Source organism: Cebus imitator, unplaced genomic scaffold (assembly GCF_001604975.1).
Source record: "Cebus imitator isolate Cc_AM_T3 unplaced genomic scaffold, Cebus_imitator-1.0 Scaffold326, whole genome shotgun sequence".
NCBI classification, from domain to species: domain Eukaryota; kingdom Metazoa; phylum Chordata; class Mammalia; order Primates; family Cebidae; genus Cebus; species Cebus imitator.
In genome coordinates, this window is record NW_016107641.1 from 16,996 (window position 1) to 36,233 (window position 19,238).

Below are 19,238 nucleotides of genomic sequence, written 5' to 3' on the forward strand. Positions count from 1 at the left end.
GTGTTCAGTGGTGGCCCACACTCCAGGGACATTTTCCGGAGATATTTTCCTAATAGTGAAAACAGGTTTCAAGGTTATTCTCAATTGAAAAAAAAAAAAAAAAAAAAAAAAAGCTTCTTGTCTACTACTGGACCAGCCATCAACCAGGAGCAGAATGGCCATCTACACAGGTGCCCAAAGCTGTGGCATGGGCTTCCTGCTATGACACGTCGATGCTGGCCTATGTATGGAGGGGTAGACTGGGAACCTCCAGGGTGGGAAGCCAGTGCACCCACAGGCCCACAGAGAAGGCAGATGAGTTCACCTCATGGAGGTAGGCTGGGTACCCCCTTCCACAAGAGCTGCCATCACAGTGGGGCAGAAGGCCCTGGTAGGGCAGGCAGATCTCCTGAGTCTGCTCTCCTGTCTTCCAACGTGAAATCTATGGCCCTGGGCAAGCTCTTCCATCATGCTTCTCTCTAGCTCTCCATCCTTACAGGAAAATTGTCAGAACTAAAATGGAGTCACTTGTGTTAAAAAAAAAAAAAAAAAAATCCAGGACAATAGGACTGAGAAAGGCTACAAAGAGAGGGTTTTATCCCATATTCCTGATAACAAAAACTATCAGAAAGGACCTTGCTAAAACCATAATCTTCCACTAAAGCCACTGCAAACAATGCAAAATAGACTTCCACAGCAACTTGTGCCAGAACTGCCTGTCCAGCCTTGGGCAGTGTCACCCTGTTATTAATATTTTTAGGCAAGGGTAATGGCTCAAAACAATTCTTTAAGCTTCATTTCTCCTTTCAAAGCCTTGGTCTTCTTTTACCTCCCTGACTATGCACATTACTATGACACACGTATTCCCAGCGCAGGGCACTGTTCCTGAATAAATACTGTTTTCTTTTAGAGAGCAACTGTGTTGTTTGCGGAACTAGGACCTGGAGTAGGACCGCTATTGGAAGAAATCAGTGATTCTTGGAACTGGCGTGCAGTCCTCGCTGGAGCCCTCAGAGCTCTCTGCTTCTGTGACTTGCCTTTCTGCCCTGGAGAGTCTTCATTCAGGCTGAGCCTTCTGCTTTTGAGTAGAAGCTCTTCACTTATTCAGCATCTGATTTGGATAAGGCCACCGTAAGCCAAAGACCTTACATCCCTCCTGAGATGATAACAATTCTTTGTCTTTTCCTGTAAATTCTTTTTGGTATAACGACAAGTGTTTTTCTGATTTGAGCACCTTGTTTCTGCATGAGTTACGTTTGTTTGTGAGGCATGTCTTTTCTGGCAAATTCACTTTTAGTTCTGCTTGCCTAATTAAATATTTTGTTTGATCTGCACATCTGGGGTAAAATCTCTGCCAACACTGATTTCGGTTTGGTTCTGTGTGTCTGTAATTGATTTGGCTCTTTTCTCTTGCTTGTTTATGAAAATCTGTGCTTGTAAAAATCATCATTCTAAAGCATGGATGCAGGATGGCTAACTAAAAGCCGCTAGGGCAGTCGCCTCTGTCCAAAGCACCTGTCCAAACTCCTGACCTTTCCTGACAGGAGATTTGCAGGATTTTCTTTGCTCTGGAGAGATTAAAAAGAAAAGCCATGGGATTCTCAAGCATTAAGGCATTTCAGATTTTCTGGGATTCCAGCCAACTACATATTATAGCCCATTTCTGGCACATTTTAAAACTGATGGGCAAAGTCCATCAAGGAAAGTTCAGAGCTAAATAGTCATTAGTCAAACTCTCTAAAAAACTCTGCCAATATAGAGTTAACATGTAGAATCTTCTATGTTCTGTTTCTATCTCTGTTTTATTCTATATGCTTCAGATCTTCAGACTTTTCTCCCGGTATTGAGATAAGTTCACTGCTTATGATATTCCTGCCAAGATTTTTTTAAAAAGTGTTAAAGGGTTTTCAAAGTAATGGCTTTTCAAATTACAAACGCTCCAGGGTAACCAACAACCTAGACGTTTTTTGGAAATGTAAATTTAGGTTTGTCTAACTAACAATTAGAGTGATGGAGCAGTTAATTAAAACATGAATAGTCTAAAGAAAGGACTAGGTAAATGTTTCCAAAAGTTAGGCTGTCAGATTAAACGGGTCGAAATCTTGAACTCAGAGCAATAATATATCTCAGTCTGGTATAAAATTTTTGCTCTGTCTGACAGGGATGAAAAAAAAAACCAGACAAAAAAGAAAAGGAAAATCCAATACTATAAAACTGCTATGATGCTTTCCTTCCCCTTCAAAAAAACAGACTGTCAAACAAAAGATACAGTCAGGGCTACTTGGAGATTGTAAACATTGAAAATTTAACTCTAAGTTCATTCAAACCAGAAAAAATTAAAAAAAGGGTAAAAGGAGTTGTTAAAAATCAAACTGCTATAAAAAGTTTTACTCAAAATTTTTATCAGTAGCCCTCATTACACTACTGATAGGAGCAAATAAAGTTTCGCCATGTTAACAGTTACCAATTTTGTCAGAAATATAATTTTTATTCAATAGGCTTTTATTTTTTATGTTTTCAAAATTTATTTTAATTAAATTAATTAGATTATTTATTTGTGAGTTGGGGTCTCACTCTGTCACCGAGCCTGGAGTGCAGTGGCATGATCTTGGCTCACTGCAACCTCCGCTTCCCAAGCTTGAGTGATCCTCCCATCTCAGCTTCCCGAGCAGCTGGGAACACAGGCCTGCACTACCATGCCCAGCTAGTTTTTTTGTATTTTTGGTAGAGATGAGGTTTTGTCATGTTGCCAGTGTGGTCTCAAACTCCTGAACTCAAGAGATCTGCCCACCTTGGCCTCCCAGAGTGCTGGGATTATAGGCGTGAGCCACCATGTCTGGTCACAACAGGTTTTTATTAACTGGTTAGTTTGTATGTTTCATTGTCTTATGACTAACATTCTAAAATGTAAGCTATAAAATCTTTGTGTTTGTCTATATATATATTTAGGTGTGTTTACACATACGTACAAGTGTCATGTTGTGTCTACATGGTAAAATCTGGTTGACATAGTCAACCAGAAATCCCTTAAGGAATTCTGTTTAGATTGACTTAAATAAATGGGTGCTCATATAAAATATACGGTAATTAGCCCCAATGCTCTTGAGTCCACATTACTTAAGTAAATCTTTAATAAATAATCTGGTTTAAACATTTTTGGTAAGATAAAAATGTTCTCAAAATTGTCCCCATACATTTTTGCCTGGGTTTACTGGTCAGTTTTATGTTTGCTAAATACTCTATGATGTCAGGGTTTGGCACAAAGGTTATAAAACTACAAACTCAGCCTAAAATAGAATGATCTTTGGGCATTCTTTTGGTAAGTAAGACTAACTTAATATTTTTGATTTAATGAAAACAGCTGTATCTTTTCAGTTATCAGCAAAATACCCAATATTTAACTATAAGGTTCTTAATTAGGTGAACACCTGATATTTACAGGGTATAAAAATGGTTGACAGAAAAATAATTTGAAAAGGTTCTAGCTCTGTCTACTATCTCAATGTTCATAGGTAATCTAGGTAAATTATTAAAAATAAATGAGGCAAATGTAAATGGGGTAAACATTTATAAATAAACTTTTCATGTGATTTAAGATCTTAAGATTATGTTATGTTAAATTTTCTTATTTATTTCACAGTTAGCTCATTTATTGAAATTCACAGCAGGGTATACATTTTAAAATGGGAAAGGAAAGGGAACTAAGATGCTCAGTGGTTGCTAATTTTTTATTTTTTTATTTCAGTAGTTTTTGGGGAACTGGTGGTGTTTTGTTACATGCATAAGTTATTTAATGATAACTTCTGAGATTTTGGTGCACCCATCACCCAAATACTGAACACTGTACCCAATGGGTAGTCTTTTAACCCTCACCCACCTTTCACCCTTCCCCTCAAGCCCCCAAAGTCCACTATATTATTCTTATGCCTTTGCATCCTCATAGCTTAGCTCTCACTTATAAGTGAGAACATCCGATGTTTGAGTTTACATTCCTGAGTTACTTCACTTAGAATAATGATCTCCAGCTCTATCCAGGTTGCTGTGAATACCTTTATTTTGTTACTTTTTATGACTGAGTAGTATTTCATGGTGTATGTGTGTGTGTGTGTGTGTGTGTGTGTATGTGTAATATATATATATATATAGTGTGTGTGTGTATATATATATATGTATATAGCGTGTGTGTGTGTATATATATATATATATATATATATGTAGTGTATTTATATATATACTACCTTTTCTTTATTCACTCACCGATTGATGGGTATTTGGGCTGGTTACAAACTTTTGAATTTGCAAATTGTGCTGCCATAAACATGCGTGTGCTAGTGTCTTTTTTTAATAAAATGACTTCTTTTCCTTTGGGTAGATATCCAATAGTGGGATTGCTGGGCCAAGTGGTAGGTTTACTTTTAGTTCTTTAGGGATTCTCCATACTGTTTTCCATAATGGTTGTACAAGTTTACATTCCCACCAGCAGTGTAAAAGTGTTTTCTTTTTGCCACATCCATGCCAAGATCTATTATTTTTTGATTTTTTAAATTATGGCCATTGTTGCAGGAGTAACATAGTATTGCATTGTGGTTTTGATTTGCATTTCTCTGATAATTAGTGATGTTGAGCATAGGCATTCTTAAAAGAAGATATACAAATGGCCAACAAACATATGAAGAAATGCATCATAAATGGATGCTGGATTTTGTTATGTGCTTTTTCTGTGTCTATGGAGATGATTATGTGATTGCTGTTTTTAATTCTGTTCATATGGTGTATCACATTTATTGACTAGGGTATATTAAACTATCCTTGCATCCCTGGTATGAAACCCACTCGATTCTGGTGGTTTATCTTTTTGATATGCTGTTGGATTCAATTAGCTAGTATTTTGTTGAGGATTATTGCATCTATGTTCATCAGAGATATTGTCTGTAGTTTTCTCTTTTTGTTATGTCCTTTTCTGGTTTTGGTATTAGGGTGATAGGGGATTCATAGAATTATTTAGGGATGATTCCCTCTTTCTCTGTCTTTTGGAACAGTTTTAATAGAATTGATACCAATCCTTCTTTGAATTTCTGATAGAATTCAGCTGTGAATCCATCTGGTCCTAGACTTTTTTGTTGGCAATTTTTAAATTACTGTTTCAACTTCACTGCTTGTTATTGGTCTATTCAGAGTTTCTAGTTCTTCCTGGTTTTATCTAGGGGGACTGTATTTTTCCAGGAATTTATTCATCTCCTCTAGGTTTTCTAGTTTGTTCACATAAGGGTGTTCATAGTAGCCTTGAATCATTTTCTGTTTCTGTGGTATTGGTTGTAATATCTCCCATTTCATTTTGAGCTTATTTGGGTCTTCTCTCTTATGTTTTTTTCTTCCCCATTAATTTAACTAAAGGTCTATCAATTTTGTTCCTTTTCAAAGAACAAGATTTTTGTTTCATTTATCTTTTGTAATTTTTTGTTGTGGTTTCATTTGGTTCTGCTCTGATCTTTGTTATTTTCTTTCTTCTGCTGTGTTTGCATTTGGTCTGTTCTTGTTTCTCTGGTTCCTTGAGGTGTGACCTTATATTGTCTATTTGTGTTCTTTCAGACTTTTTGTTGTGGGCATTTAATACTATAACCTTTTTTCTTAGCACTGCTTTTGCTGTATCACAGAGGTTTTAATAGGTTGTGTCACTATTATTGTTCAGTTCAAAGAATTTTTAAATTTCATCTTAGTTTCATTGTTGACCCAAAAATCATTCAGGAGTTGATTATTTAATTTCCTTGTATTTGCATGGTTTTGAGGGTTCCTTTTGAAGTTGAATTCCAATATTATTCCACTGTGATCTAAGAGAGTACTTGATACAATTAGAATTTTCTTAAATTTATTGAAACTTGTTTTGTGGCCTAATATATGATGATTTGGCCTATCTTGAGGAATATTCCATGTGCTGGTGAATAGAATGTATATTCTGCAATTGTTGGGTAAAATGTTCTGTAAATATCTGTTAAGTCCATTTGTTCTAAGGTATAGTTTAAGTCAATGTTTCTTTGTTGACCTTCTGTCTTGATAACCTGTCTAGTGCTGTCGGGAGTATTGAAGTCCTCCAACACTATCGTGTTGCCATCTATCCCATTTCTTAGGTCTAGTAGTAATTGTTTTATAAATTTGGGAGCTCCAGTGTTAGGTGCACATATATTTAGGATTGTGGTATTTTCCTGTTGGACTAGTCCTTTTATCATTATATAATTGTCCATCTTTGTCTTTTTAAACTGTTGTTACTTTGTCTGTTTTGTCTGATATAACAATAGCTATTCCTGCTCACTTTTGTTGCCCATTTGTGTGGAATATCTTTTCCACCTCTTTACCTCAAGTTAATGTGAGTCCTTATGTGTTAAGTAAGTCTCTTGACAAGTATCACAAAACAGATACTTGTTTTGTGAATCCTTATCCATTCTGCCGTTCTGTATCTTTTAAGTTTTCTCTTATAGGTTACCTTATGCCTTTGCCTCATAGCTCTCAAAAATTTTTCTTTTATCTCAACTTAAGCTAACCTGATGACTATGTGCTTATGTGATGATAGTTTTGCAATTAATTTTCCAGACATTCTTTCAGATTCTTGCATTTGGATATCTGTATCTCTAGCAAGGCCAGGGAAGCTTTCCTCCGTGACTCTCAAACAAATTTTGAAAACTTTTAGATTTCTCTTCTTCCTCAGTAACAGCAATTATTCTTAGGTTTGGTCACTTAACATAATCCCAAACTTCTTGGAGGCTTTGTTCTTTTTTTTTTTTTTTTAATTCTTTTTCTTTGTCTTTTTAAAATTGGGTCAATTCAAAAGTCTTGTCTTTGAGCTCTGAAGTTCTTTCTTCTGCTTGTGGGATTCTGTTGTGAAACTTTCCAGTGTATTTTGCACTTCTCTAAGTGTGTCTTTCATTTCTAGAAGTTGTGATTGTTTTTTATTTATGCTACCTATTTCTGTGGAGTTTTTTTTCTTTTTTTGGGTCCATATCCTATATACATTTTAAATTTCTTTAAGTTGGTTTTCACCTTCTCTGGTGCCTCCTTGAATAGCTTAATAATAAAACTTCTGAATTCTTTTCTGGCACTTCAGATAATTCTTATTGGTTTGGATCCATTGCAGGTGATGCAGTGTGATCTCTTGGGGTTGTTAAAGAACTCTGTTTTGTCATATTACCAGAATTGTTTTTTCTAGTTCCTTCTCATTTGGCTACACTATGTCAGAGGAGAGATCTGGGGCTTAAGGCTGCTGTTCAGATTCTTTTGTCTCGTGGGGTGTTCCCTTGATATGGTGCTCTCTGCCTTCCCCCAGAGATGGAGTTTTCTGAGAGACAGACTGCAGTGATTGTTATTGCTCTTCTGGTCTAGCCATCCAGTGAGGTTACCAGACTCCAGGCTGGTACCAGAGAGTGTCTGCAGAGTCCTGTGATGTGATCCATCTTCAGATCTCCCAGCACCTGCTCCAGTGGAGATAGCAGGGGAGTAAGGTGGACTCTTTGAGGGTGCTTGGTTGCAGTTTTGATTAGCGTGCTGGTTTTCTCGAATGCTAGTTATGCTAGCAGTGAAGTTGTCATGTGGACAGACTCAGGACCTCTGATTAGCCAGGATATTACAGGTGGTGGAATTAGCTATTGTTTTCTACTTTCTTGGAGAAGGGTCATTCTGTTATGAGTTGCTGTAATGGCTTGGGTTGGTGGCCCTCTAGTCAGGAGGTGGCTCTTTTAAGAAAGTATTAGCTGCTATAGTAAGGGGGTTATACAAGCTTGCCCTAAGGTCACCTGGATGAGTATTCAGGTTTCTCAGGCGATGAGTCTAATACATTTAATTAATAATACTGATTAAATGTCTGGATTATTTCCAAATAAGATTTTAAAATGAAACAAATTGCTTAACATAAATGTATGGTGGTTCTTGGTTTCTTAAATTTTATAGGAAGACTAAATATATTTGGATATATTAAAATACATAAAAATTATGTTATGGAGAAACATGTTTTTGAAGTAAACTGCAAATCAGGATGAGGAGTTGACCTTTGCACACTATAGACAGCGTTCTTCAAGATATTGAAGCAAGACTCCATAGTATAATGAGAGTCTTACACTCCTTAATGCTACCTTCCTCACTTGGCAAGGTAATGAAGTAACTGAAATTTCATAATTAGTGCCTTTTGCTTGTAACTTGACAGAAGCTGACTTAAGAGATCCTTTGGTATACATTGGTTAAATAAGAAAATGTCTGTACCATTGCTAATACTACATGCCATACCTGGATAAATTCCTCTGGGAAAGTTGATACCAATATATACAAAATAAAAAAAAACAGGCTACATGGTTAAAGACGATCTCACCTCATTCCCTATGTTCATGTGATTCATTCAATTGGTTGTCTTTAAGCCTAGGTTCAGAGCTCAGAACTATTAATATTATGCAAACTGTATTTCCCATTTTAAAACTTTTTATCTGTTACTGGTTACACTTTTGCAGAAGTACAGCTTGTAACAGAACAATGCTAGCCCAGCACTTTGAGATGTGAAAGGAAAATAAATCTTGGGGCCCCCAAATCACTGAGCTAAGGGGAAAATTCAAGCTGGGAACTGCTTAGGGCAAACCTGCCTCCCATTCTATTCAAAATCATCCCTCTGCTCAGAGTTAAATGCGTATCTGATTGCCTTATTTGGAGAAGCTAATCAGAAACTCAAAAGAATGCAACCATTTGTCTCTTATCTACCTATAACCTGGAAGCCCCCTCCCTACTTTGAGTTGTCCTGTCTTTTCCAATTGAACCAATGTTCATCTTACATATGTTGACTGATATCTCATGCCTCCCTAAAACGTATAAAACCAAACTGGTCTCTGGGCTCTGACAACCTTGGGAATATGTTGTCAGGACCTCCTGACTCAGGCTGTCTCATGGGTGCACATCCTCAACCTTGGCAAAATAAACTTTCTGCATTAACTGAGACCTGTCTCAGATATTTGAGGTTCACACTTTTGGCAACCACAGAGAGATTCTGAGTGAAGGTACCCCCTGACCTTTGACAGATCTCCTATTGGTGCTTGGTACCAGCATGAACTAACTTTAAAGCTCAAACCAATAGGACAATTTGCTGAGGTGTGGGAACATTCCCCTCATAGAATCCCTGATCTCCTCGAATTTGGTGTACATCTAAAGTTTATTTTGCTGTACAAGTTCCCCCTCTTTTTTTGGAGTTCTACTTGCTTCCAACAGGAAGGCAAGAGTTCCTGCTTCCATGATGATGGAAGGCAGGTAATTCTCTTATGGAGCTTGAGTTTGCTCTCAGCAAGAAGATGAGTTCAAGTTTTTTCTTGCTTCTAGGATGGTAGAGAGTAGTTTTCAGCCTGAGACCCGCCCCAAAGTAAGTAGCTGAATTGTGGCTTTGTCTTGGCTAAAGTTTAACAGCCATCTGGTCTGAATTTCTCCCTTACCATTAGAGCACTCAGTGATCATATTGTTGGTGTTTTTTGTTGTTGTTTGTTCCAGTCTTTCTCCCATCAGATTTGACTAACTCTACCTGACTTGGTCAAATTCGAGTGAGAATTTCAAATTGTAGATAACAAAGCCTTTTTAATTTGGCTAAAATTCCAGCTGCAAAAGAGGAAAAAAACCCTGAAAAAACTATGCACTTGGCTTCTGTGTTCGCTTCCTGTATTAACAAAACAAATGTTCTTTTGCTTACTTTTCCTCCATCCTGAATCTCCTTCCCTCTTTATTCTCTGCCGTACCAAAAAATCTAGAGAGCGCTTCTGATGACGTAAACCTCTTTAGAGAATTCAGAACAAAAGTGCCAATCACCCCTTTTGCAGTGTTGTGTTTTCTATGGGGAGTTTCCAAGAGTCATGGGCAGATTTTTCTTAGGTCTAAAGTTCTGTTTCCCTGCATTGCATGACCTGACCTCTTTGGCTTTGAGGGTACCAGGGATAATCTAGTACTGTGAGAGGATTTGACTTTGGCACGTGTGATGGTAGATGAGAGCTATAAAGTTAAGTGCAGGTAAGTACTGTTTACAGGAAGTGTTCTTGGATGTTGTTTTTTGTTTTTCTCCTAGGAAGTTGTGGAGGATCCTCATTCTAGTTTGGAGATACATTCTAAAGGCTCTTCTCTATTGCTTTTTCTCCCAAAATTAATCTTAATTCAGTTTCTCTGTGTGCATTTCCATGCGGAACTGAACTGTTGTTTTCATAGGTAAATGAGAGACTGAGTTTTCTCAGCTCCAAAGAGAAAGGGCATTTTGCTTCTCTCAGTTGAAAGGCGCCCTGGGTGACCAGGGACCTTGTGGGAGTATCTGGGGTTGACCACTGGTGATGTGCAGTGGCCATACAGAGAAATCTCCAGCAAAAATCAATTTACAAAAGGCTCATCTAGGAAACACATATAAGGGCTGATCACCCGGCATTTTGAGCAGAGGTTATATAAACATATATATATGTAAACTGAGACATGTAAGAGGGTATAAATGACTCAGCGGTGACACAATGTAGAGTCCTGCCCACAAGCAGCATGCACCAATTCACCACACAAAATCTCTAGGCCACAGCTCAGTTCCTCCTTTTAAGAAAAAACTGGGAAACAAATAATCTAAGAATGAGAAGAAACAAGAAGAATGACTTCCATTTGAGCACTCCATAGGTTTTATGGCACCTCTACTTGCCTGAGTTTATGTAAAATGGAAGTAATATCTTTTTGGGCATATTTACACTAAGAAGAAAGAGCCCTAAGGTTGATCTGCAAACTATAGAGTTTCTAAGTTCTCCTTTTCTCTATTTACTTTTCTGCCTGCTTTAAATCTGCTGTTATTTTTCTACTAAGATAAAAACCACTGTTTGAATCCAACAGTTTTTTTTTCCAGTGAATTTGTATTTATCTCATGGCTAAAGTTCTGAAGTAAAAGCTATAGGATCTTTGTGTGTGTGTGTATGTGTGTGCATATATTTAAAAGGCCTTTATAATTTCTATAATTTTATGTTTAATTGGCAATTAAATCCATTTAATTTCCCTCTAGCACACCCGACTTTTTTCTCTCCATATCTTATGATGTAAATTTTGCTATTTGATTTTCACCCGAGTTGTTTCCTTTAATGTACAAATTTAAGGCCGTTTAGCGGACAACTGCCTAAGGTAGTGAAACAGGTTATCAAGAACTTGAAAGTCTAAGATAGTAAAAGAAAATTCTTTATGAATCTATAAGATGTATTTCTATCGACATGCCTAACACACCTATGTATCTATAAGTCATGTATACAAGATTTCACTACTCAAAATATATAAAAGAGTTCTAATTAATTGGCTTAAGAAAATAAAAGTGCTTGAATCAAATACTTTATCAGGAAAAAATAAAAGACTAGTCAAATCCTTTTTAAAGTTTCTGTAACTTAAGTAAAATCTTCAAAAAAATAAGGTAGCTTTAAAATTATTTGTAAAGTAATATAAGAAATGGCTTAAAAATTTCCAGCATACATTTTTGTTTACATTTATTAATCAAACAATTTTGTACTTATCCCTGACAAATACTATAAGGTGTCAAAATTTGACGTAGGGGTTACAAAGCTATAAACCCAGCCCAAAAGAGAATGATCTTTGCTTCTGTAATTCAATAAATAAGACATTGATGTTGGTTTAATGAAAATAGCTACATCTTGAATATAGTGAGATTACCAAAACTTCTAATCTTGTGGCTTTAGGTAGTCTAGTCCACAGGCAGTAAGGCTTGTTTTGGGAAAATACTGCTAAAGTAAGTTCTTTAATCTGAGTTCCTCCCTGTTGCCCAGAAATGGACAAGGAAAGCTTGGAGGTTAGAAGCAAGATGGAATCAGTTAGGTCAGATCTTTTTCACTGTCTAGGTTATAATTTAGCAATGGAGGTTTCAAAACTTTAAATGATTAACTGTCACAATTTTCATAAATAAGCTAGGTAAATGATTAAAATAATTGGGTAAATGTAATGGGATAAACACTTATAGCTAAACTCATTATAATTTATCAACTAAAGTTATACTAAATTAAATGATAGGTATTTCATTATTTGAATATTTTACAATTAAAATATATTGTAGGGAAACATTCTTTCAATAAATATGTGTCCTTTATTAAAAAGTGAATAATTTTTGTCTAATTGAAACTTTATTTAAAGGTTATTTACAAAACAAGGTTAAAAGAACCAGGAAAAAAGAGAGATGTAGAGAAAGTTATGAAAATAAAGAGGTTTTTTTTTGGCAATTGAAATTTTAATTTTACATGAGAAAGAATCTTGTATTGTAAATTTAATCCTAGAATAAAATGACTCATAGTTTAAGAAGGAGAGATATTCAGGACAAACCAGAAAGCCCAAGTATGTCATAAATGGTATGTGTAAGTCACAATAAGAGGATTTATTTAAAAAATTTTTTTATATGATCAAGTTGTCTATAATTAAAAGGAAATTGGCCTTTCTAGAGATTGGGCTTGATGTTAAAGAAAAACACTTACATACTAAATAATTGGCTAGAACAATAAAATTTTCTCAAGGGGTTGGTTTACTCTTAATAAATTATAAGAGATTATATATTTTTTTACCCCAAAGTTCAACTTTTATGACATGACGCTGTTTTTGGTTTTCTCTCCCCTTTTAAAGGGTGAAAAATAGTAACACTTTCATTCAACTCATTTTCAGCTTGTATTAAGTTTTTTTTCCTCAAAGTTCTGTTTGTTGTGACCTGATGCTAATAATATTTTTTTAATGATCTAAAGGAAATGCTTTCTTCCAACATAATATTCTGTGCAGTACAGAGGCTCTTTTCTTTTGCCTTTTGGTAATTGGCCTAACAGATTTGATGATTTATTAGAACAATTCCTATGCCATTATGATAAGTTTTGGTTTGCTTAGGAAAAAAACAGATTAAAAACATTTTTAAATTAAAGTTATTACATCGTGCATCTTTCTTTGTATGCTTTTAAAGTCGTCGTGACATTAAGTTATGCGGCTTTGATTCCTGGGTCTAAAAGGACACCAAGTCCTGTTAAATCTTAAACACTAACAACAATTAAAGCCTCATCTTCAGGCCAGGTAGAAGATGCCAATAAAAATAAACTGCAATCTGGAGATGCAGGGCAAGAAATTAAAGCTATTCAACTCCTTAAAGCCCAGGGACTATTGCAGAGGAGGTGGGCATGTGATATTGTAAGGGCCAATGTTAAGAGCTAAAATAAGCTCAGATTTTCTACAAATTAATTATTAGTGTCAAAGGCACACTGATGCAAGACCAGCATATGGGCCCCTGGATCAGATTAATAAGGTTTTCTTAAAGCATTAACTGATTCCTTAATAAGGTTTTAAAAGGACAATGAAAGTTATATGTTACAGACAAGATTTAAATTTTCTAGGTTGTTTATAAAATTTAGAAAAATTTAACTGACTTCATGCTGTTTTTATTAGGGCTTCTTGTTTAGAAAATTAAGTCTTCTTGTGCAAAGAAGAAAGGTTTTCACCTTTTTTTAAAAAAATCCTTGAGTTATCACTTTTGACAAATGAATGACTTATTTTACAAAGACCTGCGATATTGAGTGTTTTAAACCTTTGATATTTGACAAACTTTCCAAAATCAATGGCTGCCACCATTTCCCAGGAGTGGACTAGTAGGCTTTGGGTCCTGAGGTCTCAAGGAAAGGGGAAACTGAGGTCAAGGTGGGCAGATGCGCTGTGAGTGCAGACCCAGTCTTAAACCCAGCCTTACTGAGGGGGAATCCCTGATCTGAGATGCTCTTGGGGCACAGGCAGATTTGTTATTTCTCCACTTGGCAGATGAAGGGAGGGGTGGCCGGGCTTCCCAGTGCCTCCTTCCACTTGTCCTCATGGCCTCTAGCTCCACAGCATCTACAGGGAGTGGTCAGCAAGGGCTGGGAGGCTTGCCTGGCTGTGGGGAAAGGTGGCATTGCGTGGGAAGTACATGACTCAGAGGCACCAAGGAGACAACTCACCAACGACTTTGCTTTGGGTGAAGATAAATCTGCAAATAACTTCTTTTGGTTTCTTTAGATTCTGAAAGCCATTTCCATGAATAAGCACTTCATACGGTTCTGCAAGGAAAGCATTCAAAAATCTGAGTGAGGAAGAGTGGGGGGCTGCCTCCCCTCTGACCTCCCTGTTCCTGGAGATCCTCCCCCAAAACTGAATTAGCAGAGGCTCCTGAAAGGAAGGAGCTGTGTCTGAACCAACATCTGTGTGTCTACCAAGTCAAATCTTCATCCGGTGTCACTGAGGGTCCAGGAGGAGGTGACTGGGCCTTGAGTACTCAAGGGCTCTGTCCCCATCATCCCTGAACCAACAAGCTCAGGAAAGGCCTTGGCCCCTGCACAGGGCAGGCTCAGCATGCTGTTCCTTCCCTGAAATCTGCGGTGCTCCCTCAGGCCCCAGGGGTGCAGGCCGTGCACTCAGCCAGCTTTCCCTGATGTGAGGTGTAAGTGGAGCCACAAGGCTGCCTGAAGACACCCTGTCTCTTGCCGGAGCTGGGCACCCAGGCCTGGATGCTCCCTTCAGGGCTGCTGAACACTCAGGGTCTCTCCTCCCCATCTTTCTGTGTGCCTGTGGCAGGCAGGACACCCACAGGGGCAGGGATAGGGCCAGGACTTGGGTGGGGCAGGTCAGGCACCTAGGACCCTGCTCAGGGGAATCCATTACAGAAGCCCAGTGTTAGCTGCGATTCCAGAGACCTACAGGTGACTCCTCATCTCCTGTTCTTCCTGACCCGCCAAGGACCACGGGCACCCACCCTGAGGCTCAGGGAGTGTGTCCTCCACCAGTGTGGCTCCTGCCCTGAGCCAAAGACCACAGCGGACACAGGGCAGGTGGGGCTGGCCCCAGGAGCCAGCCGGGGTTCCCACAGGCCTGCAGCTGCCAAGGGCATTGGCCTCCCTGCTGCCTCCTGGCCCAGGCCTGCTCATTCCAATCCCTGCGGATGCCTAGGCTGCCCTGGTCCATGCACCCAAGGAAAGCTTCCTCTGAACCCTGCTTCCTGCCTCCCTGCAGCGCCGTGCCCTCAAGGCGGGCTGTGGCTGAAGCTGGCCTGCCGACATGCTTCCTTAGGCTTTCAAGTATTTTCAAAAATGGGAACCCACAGTTACAAGCCTAAATGTTTCCCCTAAATACCCAGATTTCTAGCTTTTTTGGAGAATGGGAAATGCAGGCCTCAGTGCTTTTGTGTTTCTCCATGTCAGTTCCTGGGTGGGACCTAGGGAACTGCCCTCCTCAGATGAGGAGCTCCCAGGCCCGCCTCACTCCAAGGCCCCTGAAGCTGACTGATGTTATCAGCTGGCTGGGCCTGGACTGATTCACCTGTTCAAGATGCCAGCCCAGCCCTTATGGACATCCAGCTGATAGACACTATGCTATCCTAGGAAGAGCCTGGGCCTGGTGGAGGCACTGAGGCTGTGAGAGAGAGAGCAGGAATGGCCAGCTTGGTGCCCTGTTCTGAACAACCAGACCTGGGCCCCTCAGGACAAGCTTGAGGTCCTCTCCTACCACTAAGGCTGACAGCAGCTCCTTCCAAATCTGATGCTGCCAGGCTATACGCGCAGTGTCTTCCCCACTCAGGCTTCCACAAAGCCCTGGCCATCCAGACACTGGGCTCAGTGTATGCCTGTGGCCTGCACCCCTTGGTCAGCCCAACTCAGCCACCCTGAGCAGGGCTGAGGGCTGTCCCAAAGCTCCACGGATGGGGTAATTGCAGACTACATTCTGCGCTGTGTTTGGACTGTGTATTGCAGGCAAGCATTTTTTTTTTTTTTTTTTTGCCTCAAGGTGGATGAATGAAAAGCAGGGGGTGGGCGCAGTGGCTCATGCCTGTCATCCCAACACTTTGGGAGGTTGAGGCAGGTGGGTCACCTGAGGTCAGGAGTTTGAGACCAGCTTTTCCAACATGGTTAAACTCTGTCTCTACTAAAAGTATGAAAAATTAGCCCGGCCTGGTGGTGGATGCCTGTAATCCCAGCTATTTGGGAGGCTGAGGCAGGAGAATTGCTTGAACCCAGGAGTCCGAGGATGCAGTGAGCCAAGATTGCACCACTGCACTACAGCCTGGGCAATAAAAATGAAACTCCAAAAAAAAAATAGAAAAAGAAAACAAAAGTGAGAAAGGGAGACAGAGACAAAGGCGCATGGGGAAACATTCATTGTAGAATCCCAGTGGTGGATGTAGGTGCGTTTATGTTCATTGTGCAATCCTTTCCATTCACCTATAGATTTGAAAATTATGCCTTAGACATAGACAACTAGAAGACATGGTATAATCTGGGTGACAAGTGGCTGATGGGAAGGACAGACCAAGCCCTTGGGCTGCAGGGAGTCAGAGGGGCTGGTCATCCGGGGGGCTTCCAGGACGAGGAGTCCTTTGAGCAGGGCTGCAAAGGACAGCCCTTCAAGCTGAGGCAGGGCTTGCAGAGTGCCTACGCTCTACCTGGACCCACCTCTGCACACAGGGCCCAGAGCAGGGAGTGGCCCTCCTAAGAGCCTCAGACACCTGCCAGGCTGGAGGAGGAGGTGTCTGCTAAAACCCTCCAGCCATGTGTGGGGGATGGGCTCAAGACGGGCCTAGGGCAGTGAGGCCAACAGAGACCTCTGCCAGGTTGGATATGAGGCCCAGGGCTGAACGGGAGAGTCTGGGCTGTATGCCTCCCTCCCTGACCTCCTTCCTGGGCTCCCTGGAGCCCTCCTGGCCTCTCGGTGGCAGCCTACTGAGAAGGCTCATTCTGTTGCATTGGGGTTCAAGGCTCCTGCCTTGGCCTTTCCCTCCAGTGACTGTCACCCTCTGTGTGGGGCAGCTTTGCCCAAGTCAACGAACAATTTATAGGTCAGGGCTACGACTGGCGGGTCACATGGGCAGAGGCAGAGGGCCAACCTGGTGGGCAGAGGGCACCTGTCACCTCAACTCAGCTGCCTCCAGGGAGGAGTGCCAATTCATATCCTCACCTGGGGTTGACAGGGCTGCTCAGATGCCACAGCCTGTGCATGTCCGGAGACATCATCAGAGGAGCACAGCTGTCATGCTGGCTGCATGGCTGGGTGGCTTTACATCAGGAGCAGCAGAAAGATTCCCTGAGGGGAAGAGGAGCTCTCCCCTCCACCCCCACCCTCAGCACTGCATGGGGGAGAGGCGGGGTGGGGACCAGAGCCCAGGACCTATCATGAAGTGTCAGTGCAGCTCCTGTTCCTGGGACCTACCAGCTCCCAGTCCTGTGCCAGTCCCGCACAGCCCAGTGCCTTGGGGCTCATGACAGGTCTGGCAGCATCCTTTCTGAGCATGGGAGGCACCTCTGGAGCTGGCTGGCATTGCACAATTTGCTCCTGGCCATGTGCCCATGGGGAGCAGCACTCAGACATGGACCATGTGCCTGTCCCCACAGCCCACTGCCAGGGAGCCCTGCAGTGAGGAACCGGGAGGCAAGAGTCCAACTGCTGGAGGGTCTGGTGGTTTTGCTAAGGGCTTTGTGCTGTCCCCATGGAGGGAGGATGCCCAGGGCTCCCCTCCTCTCCAGCAGCCACAGTTGTGCAGATGCCGGTCATGCAGAGCCCCAGCGTGCACAGACAGAGCTCAGGACAGACAGAGGCATCACAGAGGCCTACACAGGGCTGTCACCACCCATGCAGGGACCCTGGCTGGCAGGAGGGCATCCTCGCCACATCCTGGACAGCAGAGATGGGTGCTGTGATTTATCCTGTGAGACTGAGGGAGCCAGGGGTGTTTGTATAGACGCCTTTGTTGGGCTATGGAGGTTTCCTGCTCCCAGGGTGCTGTGGGATGTTGATGCCCGCACTTCTTGTTTGTCATCCCCTGAGAACATCGCCTGGTTCCTGTTCCCCGTTTTGTTGATGTGGTAAATTGCACAGATATTTCAGCTCCTGCACCCGCCTGGCCTTCCTGGCCTGTGGGCGGATTCGCTGCTGCTCCATGCTATTTGCTGGTGTTTCCCTGAGAGCTTCTCACACATGGCTTTTCTGACTTTACAGCTAAACTTACTGTTGTGAGATAACAATACACGGATGGTACACAGGTGCTCACACCATCACCCCCACACATTCCCCCACAGCAATAGACACTCACGTACACACCCACGGGGGCCCCATGTCCACACCCACCCACCCATGCACACTGCACCACAAACACACAACCCACCCCATACCACACACATCACACCCAAAGCACACACACCCAAAGCATGCACACCCACACACCGCACACACACATAGATAGCAAACACACATACAACAAAAATACCAAAGACACACCACATATCCCATACACACACCACTCACATCAGCAACACATTCCCAACTTCCCACACAACACACACACACACACACACACACACACACACACACGACAACACATACCCACACACCAGACACCCTTCCCACACACCAGGCAGCCTTCCCACACACTCCCACAAGACTCTCACTCATGCCACACACTCTGCACATACACCACACACACACACACACACACACACACATATGCATATATGCCCCGTATATACACTCACACCCCCACACACATATTACACAGCTCCTCAGCTCCCACAGAACATATACCCCACAAAACAACACATACAATTGTAGTACTCATGCATACTCCACACACACCACACTCACAGCACATATCCACACCCGACACACAGATCACACACACATTTCCACACCACACAGACCACATACTACACTCTCCCACAGACTTCACACACATGCAGCCTCCCACAGCACACCTTCCCACACATACCACACATCCTGCACCCACGCAAACTGCATACACACAAACCACACACATCAGAGACATGCACAGCACACACACATACCACACTTACGCAGTCCCCACACACATCCTTCCCCACACATACCAAACAAATGCACACCCTCCATATACGCATGCACTCGTGCACACTGCTCTTTGGCTACAGCAGGGCCTCTGTAGCTCTCACCTCCTACACATGCAGTGGGAGGCTCCACCGATGTCACGTCAATACAGACCTTTGACGTGAGCTGGAACACAGGAGGGGTGGGGCGGGGCAGGGGAATGAGCCCCTGGCCACAGGAACCGGGCCCCCAGCCCCTCACATCCACCCAACTCACGGAATCAATGGTGTCTTTCAGGGCCTTGAAGCCATTATCGACCGCAAACACGTTGTCAGGGCTGTCTGCAATTGCTGTTATCTACAGAGAGGGGAAGTGGCCTGGACTCCCGGCCAGCAGGTGAGGATGCAGCAGGCCCCCAGCCC

At 41.7% G+C, this 19,238-nt stretch overlaps 1 protein-coding gene across 1 annotated transcript in view; it reads right to left on the reverse strand.

Annotated features, from left to right (window-relative positions):
- ANTXRL (ANTXR like) overlaps window positions 1–19,238 on the reverse strand; it is a 43,021-nt gene that overhangs the window by 14,061 nt on the left and 9,722 nt on the right. The window contains exons 8-10 of the mRNA XM_017504714.2: window positions 19,093–19,173; window positions 18,942–19,002; window positions 13,937–14,051 (exon numbers count right to left, since the gene is read on the reverse strand). Coding sequence (XP_017360203.1) covers window positions 13,937–14,051; window positions 18,942–19,002; window positions 19,093–19,173 — 257 coding nt within the window. The remainder of the gene's footprint in view (window positions 1–13,936; window positions 14,052–18,941; window positions 19,003–19,092; window positions 19,174–19,238) is intronic.